The sequence below is a fragment of the Neopsephotus bourkii genome, unplaced genomic scaffold (genome assembly GCF_033783945.1).
Source record: "Neopsephotus bourkii isolate Nb327-2 ecotype Australia unplaced genomic scaffold, CSIRO-AGI_Nbou_v1 NB_659, whole genome shotgun sequence".
NCBI classification, from domain to species: domain Eukaryota; kingdom Metazoa; phylum Chordata; class Aves; order Psittaciformes; family Psittacidae; genus Neopsephotus; species Neopsephotus bourkii.
Window position 1 is genome coordinate 1,417,652 of NW_026901158.1, and position 10,443 is coordinate 1,428,094.

General features: G+C 40.5%; 1 protein-coding gene and 1 long non-coding RNA gene across 6 annotated transcripts in view; one reads left to right on the forward strand and one right to left on the reverse strand.

Moving 5' to 3' along the window:
- Positions 1 to 8,766, forward strand: part of CCDC187 (coiled-coil domain containing 187) — a 39,473-nt gene extending 30,707 nt beyond the window's left edge. The window contains exons 21-25 of one of the 4 annotated variants that reach the window (XM_061352431.1): positions 543 to 655; positions 1,133 to 1,214; positions 2,055 to 4,915; positions 6,007 to 6,135; positions 7,000 to 8,766. In XM_061352431.1, coding sequence (XP_061208415.1) covers positions 543 to 655; positions 1,133 to 1,214; positions 2,055 to 4,915; positions 6,007 to 6,135; positions 7,000 to 7,179 — 3,365 coding nt within the window. In that variant the 3' untranslated portion in view covers positions 7,180 to 8,766. Of the gene's footprint in view, positions 1 to 542; positions 656 to 1,132; positions 1,302 to 2,054; positions 4,916 to 6,006; positions 6,136 to 6,999 lie in introns of those variants that run through there. The other 3 variants (XM_061352432.1, XM_061352433.1, XM_061352434.1) reach the window with 3 other exon arrangements.
- On the reverse strand, positions 7 to 10,440 carry LOC133211805 (uncharacterized). Of its 2 annotated transcripts, XR_009725290.1 has the most exons (3): positions 10,168 to 10,440; positions 6,024 to 6,142; positions 7 to 205 (listed from the first exon to the last, which is right to left on the reverse strand). It is a non-coding gene; the product is annotated as an uncharacterized LOC133211805 (long non-coding RNA). The 2 variants fall into 2 exon arrangements; XR_009725289.1 differs by lacking the exon at positions 7 to 205 and having other exon boundaries at positions 5,987 to 6,142.
- Positions 10,441 to 10,443: the final 3 nt, after the last annotated feature.

The window sequence follows — 10,443 nt, forward strand, 5'->3', positions numbered from 1 at the left end:
GTACCAAATAAAGATGATCTCTATAGAGATCAGCCATGTTTGTGGCTGCTTAGTCAAACTGCATGACTTAGAGCAAAAGTTAAAGTCTTAGTTGTTCTTTGGAGCAGTTCAAGTGATCTTCCAGAAGAGGACAAGCACATGAGAGAGAGCTTGTGATGTTGATCTGTTCCTTGGTTACCTCCATCGTGGGGTTTGGTACCAGATCCTGTTCAGGATTGGCAAGAAGGTGTCACAAAGGTGTAAGTTCTGTTGTTGACTTAGCAGCCATGCATAGATGTAGAAAGAGTGTGGAAAATTCTGGAAGTGGGCTTCAGAATTGCTACCAGGTAACTGGATGATCCCCTAGGTGATAATTGAATAAATACGGTCGTTGCTCATTTCAGCTTCTGTTGTGTGAAGAGTGTGTAGGGCAAAACTAAGTTACACAACTATAAATATCTTTAAACCTCCTTGCCTGAGCTAAAGAAAAAGCTATAGTCAAGTTATTCTTGGAAAAGAAATGCAGGACTGGAAATATTGTAACTTCATGTTGTACCTTTCAGAGCTTAATGCTCAGGATCATGTTTTATTACCTTGGGAACATGCAGATTCAGCTAGAATGGATGAGCCTGTATCCACACCATTTACAAGAGAAGGCAGAAAGTGTGCATTTCTGGTAAGGATCACCCCTGCAATTCTGTTTCTGCCTAAAGAAATGGTGCCCAAGGTATTATTTGCCTTAAGATAGGACCAGCACCAGGCTCATTTGACAATTATGAAGATCAAGTAAGTCTTGTGTGTTGACTGTGTGCCTTTCAGCTAAAGACTGAACAACTTTCCTGCCCTTCTATCTTCTCTATGTTATGAACTGATGACAATGTCCTTAAGCCATCTCCTGTGGTGCAGTGATGCTCCAGGAAGAAATAAACCTGCTGCCCATAGCAGCTGCAGAGACTAGTTAGGCCCTTCCCTATTTCCTACATCAGAGACACACTCACAACATGGGTATATATATATATGCCCAGGAGTATATATGAACTTGTACCTTAGTGTAAACATGTAGATTCAACCTCTGATCTCAACTATTCTTTCTGTCAGCAGAGTCCTTTTCCCTTAAGAAGATAACCCTGTTTCTTACATACTCACATTCTAGGAGTCTGTGCTGGAGGAAAAGGCACTTGTTTCAAACCCAAAGATAGATCCTAAAGACAATGAAGATATTAATCCATGTGACAGTAAGTTCACAATGAAAAGCTGGGGGATGCTTTCTATTTTGTGTAACTTATGCCTGGTTCAGGCAGAAAATACTCTTCAAGGAACTGGTAAATCATATTTAATGCTATTATGTCCAATCTGTTTCAACCGCTTCAATCAAACTTTAATCCAGACAGAAAGAGAGACAATCTCCTCATTTATTACCTGAGTGTCTTGCTCACTTTACCCAATATATAAATCACTGCTAGGCAATATGGTGGAGATCTCTCAAAGGTTTATTATCAGATATGATTATACGGCTTCCTCAGAACAAAATCATAACTTATTCTGATTGTGTCATTAACAATTTACTCTCTTTTGAGGCATTTTTTTCAATAATTTAAGGCTGTTCTTTTTAAAAGAACATAGATCACTTGAATAGAGACTTTGACAGGACATGCTGGAGTTATTTTTGTTTCCTGGTTTTATCCTCAGTTCATATTTCTTGCTCTCAGTAGGCTATATAATGAATAAAACTGGCTGTTTGTATATGAGCCAGTTATACCATTTACATAGCTCTGTGAATGCTTAATCTCTTCATTATAAATATTTACATATTGTGACAGTATTTCATATTTGTGATAGATTTCTAATGAACTGTCTTTCTGCATTTACTCCATAGTGAGGGAGACTATAGATTGTGTAAGACAGACTTAAAAACAGCGGTCTTGATGATCAAAGTTTGGCATAGGCTGCACCTTCCCTAGATTCCCAAGCCTAGTTTAGGATTTGAATCTTAAATTATCTGTCAGCAACCTACAAAAGAATATTGTTCTGAAATCTGATGGGCTTTATTTTATTTTTTTACTTGAATGGTCCAGGTAAAGAAGTGGACATGCCTGTCCCATATGAGACCCAGCAGGTGGACGGGAGGCAGTGTTTGAAGCATTTGGACCATATTTCGCATGAAGCTCCTGATGAAGAACTACAAGCATTTTCTGAAGGATTAACTTCCACTGACTCATCACTCAGGCTGAGCAACTTCTCCCCAGGATGTCAAAGTGCCAAATCAGATTCTTCACTCCTGGAGTTCCAGCAAGTGTCTGCAGTTTGGATTGACATTTCAGAAAGCTCCAGTTCAGATCCTGAATCAGAGCTGAAAAATGGAGAGGACACAGATGTCAGTATCCCACACGAGTTTGTCTGTGACAATGGTGATGCATTTCCTGATGTTTCAGAAGAGCCGCTCATAGCAAGAAGCAATGGAAAGGAAACGTTACTTAGTGACAAACACACTGAATATGAACTGCCTGAAGAGCACAGCACTGAGGCTTCATCATGCTCCCAGAAATACCCTGGAGATGATTCAGATCATGGCTGCACTGATCAGTTGCTTTCTTTCATTGCATTAGACAAAGTAAATGCCTCAGCACAATCCACCCAATCTGATAACCCTGCCAAAGGAATGGATGAGCCACATCTGGATGACTTGGAAAACTACAGTAGAAACAGAGCCTGTTCCCAGGAGGTCACAAACCAGGGTAAAGCTGCAGTTGCCAGCACCTCATGCAGTGATGATATTTACTCACCTAAGACCAATGAACTGAAGAAACCTAGTTCTGCAACTAGCAGAGTGAAAAAGGATGCTGAAATTAACAGTTTCTTTGTGGATCAAAATAGAAGCCTAATGGGGTTTCCACTCACAGATTCTTCGAGACATCTAGATTTGGTGACTGACCAGCTTAGGAACACTGTCTCTTTTCCACCCGACAGAGATACTGAAAATAACAAATTACTGACATGTCTATCTTCAAGAAAATTACCTGCTTCAGGAGGTGAAAATAAGCATGCACAACCTTTGAACAAGAGACTCGAATCCAGCAAACCCAGTCAGATTGTATCCTTGTCCACACCCATGCCTGGAATTTCTGAGGAAGTCCATATAGAAACCAACTCAGTCGAGTCTTTCCAAAGGGTGGATACAGAAAATCAAAGTACCTCCACAATGGAAAGGCAAGCCATAAAAGAAGAAAGGAAGGGACTGTGTTCTTCTGTCTCCTCAGAAAAGCAATTGCTTCAAGCTGAGAACTGCTCTTTCAAAGGTGAAGATGATACAATTTTTATTAGTGATGAGGGTCTCCCTCCAACTGATGAGGAAACCCTGTCAGAAATACTGTCTCCTGTTGATGAAGTATTGTCCTATGGAAGTGCTGACATGCCATCCTCTAATAAAATTGATTTGTCATTTCCAAGTGAAGATCTTCCTCCTCCCCCTTTAGGCACAGATGCAGTGAAAAATGATTCTCCTAGCTTGAGTATGGATGATCTCCCATCTCCACCAGAACAAATGACAGTCTTGGAGACTAGACACTCTATGGATGAAGATGCATCACTGAAAATGGACACATTGCCCCCATTACCTGATAACACTGTGCCTGAGGTATTTCCCCTGCTCAGTCAAGAAACAACTGCTGTTTTTTCAACACAGGATGGTACAATCTCAGAGCAATCTTTAGTTAAAAGTATTTCTGGTGCAAAGGAGAGCTTATCAGAAAACCAACAAGGAGAACATGAGACACCTATTCAGTATTCAGAGTTTCTGCTTGTGTCAAATGCTGCTACTTCTGGTCAGGCCAAGGAAAGTTTCAATTTCACAATGAAACAATGCAAAACACACTTAGCACTGCCCAAAGCTGAGGATAACAGTGCCGACCCATTGTCATCATTTAAAATTGGGGACAGAGTGTTAGTAAAGCAGACCCAACCTGGAACCCTCATGTTCAAAGGACAGACTTATTTTGATAGTGGCCATTGGGCTGGTGTTGCACTTGACAAAGCTGAAGGTGATAACACTGGCACTTACAAAGGGGTGAAGTATTTTGAGTGTGCTCAGCACTGTGGTGTCTTTGTCAGACCTAATGAGATCTCCCACTTATTGGGGGCTAGGGAAAATGATTCCAGTTACACTGGGGATGAAGACTCTGACTCCTCCAATGATGATGAATCCTTCAGAGGAGACCGCAAATATTCTGAAGGTGATGAGCAGAGAGCAGGGTTTACAGAGGAGAAAGCAGAAGACACAAACAGTGTGGGAGAATCAGAAGTGAAAGAAACCCAGGCCAGGTTACACACTGCCTTGCTGTCAGGAAAAGGACAAAAGTTTCCACGTTGTGACCAGTGTAATAAATTCCTCTGTCAAATCAACTTAATGTGCTTGGGATCAGATACAGAAAAACCAGAACCAACACGAATAAAACAAAGGACCCTTGCAAATGTGATTCTGATGGAAAGTAAGGCTGGTAACACAGATGAGGGAAACACAAGCAAAAGTATTTGTCACTTGGTAAAGGATCAGAAAAGGAATAACCTTGTTGGTGATATTGCAAGCGAATCTGGTAAAAACCTTCTGCTTGACATTTTAATTGCATTTTCTGAACCAGCCCAGCACAAATCTAGAAGTGCTTTTGCAAAAGATCTAAGACAGGATGACTCCCAGAAACTGTTTCTCCTTAAAGAAAACTCAGTTTCTTTCTTATCTGAACCATCAGCAAAGGTTTCTGATGTCTTGTTGTGTGACTCTGACATACACAGTGCTCGTGGTTGTCACACAGTAGCAGAGAGAATTGCAACTAAATTTGTAGACCACGCAGTTACACAATATAAGAAGATTAAGAGAAAACATGGCTCAAAAGCAGACAAGGTATTTCCTCTATCTCCAGAGGCTTCTCCAACCACTTTGCCAGTAAGTACAGTGAGAAGTCTTTTTGTCTAAAGTCCTGTATGTGAAATTTTGTCTACACAGACAAGCATTTGTGTTGCTCAGTTGTTTTCCACATCCATAAAAATCATGTCAACATTTGCAACCAGATAGCTGACTTAATCTGACCTGTTCCTCTCACCAGCATATGCTGGTGAGACACACACAAAAGCACTACTTGTACAAATTAGATCAGTGGCACTCAGCTCCTTGGAAGGAAACTGTGGAAGTTCCTCTTGTGATACCACATTACAGTTCTTATGTTAAGGAATTGTCTGCATGTGCTGTAGAAGAATTATGGACCCCAGAAAACATAAATTCAGATTTCAGAAGGATCAATGTGCCAAAGTACTTTGAATGTAATGATCTCCCAGGGAACGATTTGGAAACAGAAAGCAGGAGGATGTATAATCAGGTATTTTTAAAGCAGTAACTGTTATTCAACTCACCCAGTGTTCTGTACACTGACTCATATTAGCTAGTACTTCATATTATTTTAGCTGTTAACACTAAATATAGCTAAAAGAGCATTGAAAGGCATTGCAAAGTACTGCTTCTGGGTAATTTGCTATAAAATAGTTTCACTAAAATGGATGTCCTTGCTGTGATAGATGCCTTTTGCTAGAGCTTTTCAATTGTAACTCTCTGGACACACAGCCCAGCATCTGTTTTGGGTCTGTTCAGAAAGAGCCAAGCTTCTTGGAAAGCTGCAAATTAAAGGATGTACCTTGGATGGTCCTGCTGAGTTTGAACAGACATTCATATTCCTCAGCATCCTGGAACTACTGAGTTCTGTGGACCTCTGCCTACACAAGGAGACTAAAGGCCTCCAGCAGCGCCACACTTAGTGAGTGCTCACACATTACTGTCCAATCCCTACTGTACAGGATCATGTGCTCTTTAGGCAATGATCAGTATAGGAACATCAGTGATGCAGGTGATGTTAGGGTATTTTGCACCAAGATGCAAACCTCTACTGTCACCAGCCTAACATCCTTCAGAAAGGCTGAGAAACCTCTGAACGGGCATCAGTGATGGATTTGGTTTATGCTGGTACTGTGGTTTTGTTGTTGTAGGTTATATCTGATTTGACCCATGAGTTGCCATGTGCAGAATATCAAGTGTCTGCAAATCCAAACGCATTTCCGTGGATGCGAGAAAGTTCCAGGCGTCTTTGCAGAAGAACGGATGTCAGTGATGTCAAGGTACATTCTGGAAACACAAAGTGTACAATAACAAGAGTCAGGGAGGAGAGCAGATAATTGTCATGGCAGAAAGACAGTGTGAAATGTGGGAGGATTATGGCAGTGTAACTGAGGTGATTAGAGAAGAAAACAGCATTGCTCTGAAATGCTTATAAATACAGACCAAGCTGATTAAAGTGTACAGAGTTCTACAGAATGGGAATGGGGCTTCTATATATCTCTGGTTAGGACTCTGTTGGGTGTAACCTTTAAAGTAATCTTACATGTAAAGTGTGTTGGTTGCCCAGTACTGATCAGCTACTTCTAGATCAGTTCCCTAAACTCTGGGATGTTTCTAGATCTAAAGATGGATCTTCACACTGGCACCCTGGCAGCCTTCTCAGTGACAGAATTCCTATGGGAAGAATTCTTTTCAGCCTCTTCTATTTTGTAGACATTTGTTCAGGGCAAAATTTTTAAAACAATGAGCCTGAAAAAGAATGACTTATAAATGAAAATCAAATTCCTTAATATGGCCAAGTATGGCAACTGTAAGAGAGATAGAGTGGACCTTGTTCTGGTAAGCAAATTCCAACTGGAGATTCATTTTGATTTTCTCTAGGTTTAAACTAAAAAATCTCATGCTTTTGTGAGAGTTGTGTGCACTCAGAATAACTTTCAGAGCTTCTTTTTCAGTACACTTGCAATAATAATCCAGTACTTCCGTTTCTTGTGAGTGGTTCAAATGAAATACATTAAATTAACGATGCATATCTAAAGCTCTTGGATTAGGTACAGTGTTTTGGTACCTCTCAGAACAGACCATACTTTTATTCTTGAAGTATTATAAACAATTAAAATCTCTGAAATAAAATTGTATCTTAGATTCAGGAACTCTGCAAAGAAGAATCTCAGTGGATTTACTATGATGATGATGAATTAACTGTGAAGATGAGAATGACTGAAGACATATTTGATAGCTTGATCCTCGATACAATCAGAGTTCTTAACAAGATCTATCTGAGAAGAGCCTGTGATTCTCAGGTTTCCCTGAAAGATTTTTAAGCATTTTTTATCTCTGATTTTTAAAATACTTCTTTTTTCAGGCAAGGAATTTTTTAGCCATGATTTCAGAATTTTACTTCTGAACTTGTACCAAATACCAGTGGGGTATTGACCTAATCTGTGTGTTCATGTGTGCTTTGGAAATGCTCATTAAGGTCAATGCTCACCTTTGATGTCACACAGAATCTAAAGGGTCGAAGTTTTATTCTTGTCTGGGTTTTTTGGTCAAGACAGCATTTTATTCACTTGTGTGTTTTAAGAGCACAACATGTTTTAAAATAGTGTTCAAGTCTCTACAAACAGGGTTCAAACCCAATTTATGTGTAAATTATCCTATTCTTTGTTATCATGTTCAGGCTATGAGTGATGACAGGTGAATCATACTGTGAAAATAATGTTCAGATAATCATAAGTGACTCTTAAGAATATAAATGTGCAAATGGAATTAAATCTCCTAGAAACAGAATTGCTGTGTGCCTCTGCAGTTTGGAATAAACTCCTCTAACTGAAACAAGCCTAAAGCTTTTCCTGATGGGCACAGCAGAGTTAAATGTCACTGCATCATTTTTATATGTTCTTATACACTATGGAACTGGTTAAAAGGAACCAGGAGATGGCTTCAGAGATGTGGCATATGGAATGATCTTGTCCTGGCAGGATCTAGAGCCAGACATTCAGTTTTAATATCTACAACTTTATGCAGGTCAGACAAACAAGCTCTTTAAAGGGGATATTTTTCTATCAGTAACTCCAGTTTCTGAAAATTAAATATGTGCCTGTGATTAGGTTATTTATCATACAATTCATGTGAGCCCTTTAAATCTTACATCTAAATGTAGGCTGCTGAAGGATGCGCTTTACTTGGAAAACCACAGGAAATCAATAATCCTATTCTTTTGTTTTGGCAAAAATAGAAAAAAAATCGACATTCAGGGTGTCTTTCAAATGAAATGAAAAGCAGGACAATTAAATATAAGCCATATATAAACTCCTATTTTAAATCACAATATTTACAATACAGGTTTTGTGAGGAAAATAGAAATACATTCTATGTTTCTGTTTTTAAATATTGATGGCTTAACTTTTCCTACTGAACTGTTTGTTTTCTGAATAAAGAAAACAAACCCCCCAAAATCTCACTTTTATTTCTTATTAGTGAAATCAAGTGGAATTGCAGGCCATAGTGTATGCTCTGCTGTTCTCAGCGGTGAATAGGAGTGGTTTTGTTGTTTTGCAGACAGCTCCTGCTCGCTGCCCCCAGTGCATTAACTGTTGATCTTCTATCAACTATCTTCATGTCCCTTGTGGTACCTTTCCTTAACACTCTGACTCTTATCCTCATCGACGAATTAATCCAGATAAGTTATTTGTTCCAATAATAATGTTTTCTTGTTGTCAATGTACAGTAGGATTTAACTCATTTTTTTTCCTCCTGGACTTACAGACAAATTGTGGGATACAATGACAAATCCATATATTGAAGCACTGCAGTTTTTCAGTTTACTGTCACTATGGTTTTGCAGCAGCAGCAGGATCCTTGTTGTGTTTGGAATGAAAGCTATTAAAAATACCACTTATGTATGTGAATGAGTAGCTGAAGGTCTCATTCCATTTCAGACTGATGCCTTATGCTACGCTATATGTTACACTTGAGGAAGATAACCATTATATTTGCAATTAGGTTTGTGAGTGAAGCCTGAACGCTTGCAAGATGCTATATACAGAAGGACAGAGCTATAAACTAACTCCTGCTGATGAGAATAAAAAGTGTATACACAGGACATGTCAGACATGTTTAATATCCCCACCATTCTGTGTTCAAAACCTCAGCTTCTGGCACCCAGATATATTGACCTGTTCAGTCAGTGGCAAGACTTCAATATCAAGATTACTCTCCTTCAAGGTCTAATATTTTGTTTGCCTTGGTTTTGATCAATATTAACCTCCTGGGTCAATAAATCTTGATACCAGCCTCAAGAGGAGTCATTATCTTTCATAGAAAATGATTATTTCTCAGTTAAACCCTACATTTAATTTTCCTGTAATCCATCTCTTTCATCTTCATCCATTTAACAACTCTTCTGAATAAAATGCACTCTCAGGTATCTTTCTTGGGCGCTGCAGGTTCTGAACATCCTAATTAGCAGCTGACACAGGATTTCTGAGTTCTTTGAAGTGGTTGGACTCTGGCTTACGGTACCTGGGGGAAACAGAGACAGGAAAAAACCCTCAGCTGGGATGTAATACAAGCAACCACATAACTTATGGCTGTGGGTATGGATGCAGGTGACTGAGCTGCTTCAGATGTTAATGGTGAAGAAAAGAGAGGATTGGGAAAGGAAAAGGCAAAGGTGGCAGAATCTGTTCCTTGGCTGCCAAAGGCGAACGTTTTTATTGTATAGAAGAAACCCACCCTTGTCATGTCTGTGTTACTGGCCAGAAACAAGGATAGATCAGATTCTAACCTGTATTTACACTGCAAGAATCTGCACCCATTTGTTTCCTACTTGTACTTGAAGGATTAAAAGAAGCATTTGTGAGTTACAGAAGCAAGAATTATCCTTTCAGAGACCTTGCTCTTTCACTGTCTGAGTTTTAGACTCCTCTGAAGTCTCCATCTGGGGACTTTTTCTGTTGGTTTCTGCTGTTAATGTAATGACATTTCTTGAGCCTGAACTTACAAATGAAAGGAGACTTTCACACTGTGGCTGCAGCTATGAAAGGTGGTAAAATCTATTGTTAGTGCTCAACCACTCTCAGCTTACTAAAAGGACATCGGTTCTTACATCCTCTTGGGAGCTCCTATGCGCAGCCTTTTATCGCTCCTTCAGGTTGTGGGGGGAGCGGCTCTTCCCCACTGGGAGGCACTTCAGGACGAACCACTTCTTGACCCGAGGCTGCACTGTTTTAATCTCTTCTCAGCAAGCAGCTTTGTGAAGTTGAAGCTTCTGTTCCTACAGCAGATTGCCCACAAAATCGGCCACCAACCTGCCCTTATTGTTTGAACCTCGGTTGGTTTTTCCCCTCGGCAGTCCCCTGAGGGAAACGCGGCTCAGAACACAGCGGCGAAGGGTTTATTTGTGGTGTGCCGCTGTCACCAGGGTCTGGTAACGCTCCAAGCCACCCCACCGCCTCCATCGCCTGCACCTCCCGGGCTGACGGAACCGGGGCTGCGGCCGCCGGGGCGGGGAGGGCCGGGAGGGGGCCGGGCCGCAGCCGGCACTAGGCCGCGTCGCCAGGGCCGGCGCGTTGCTATGGCGCGGC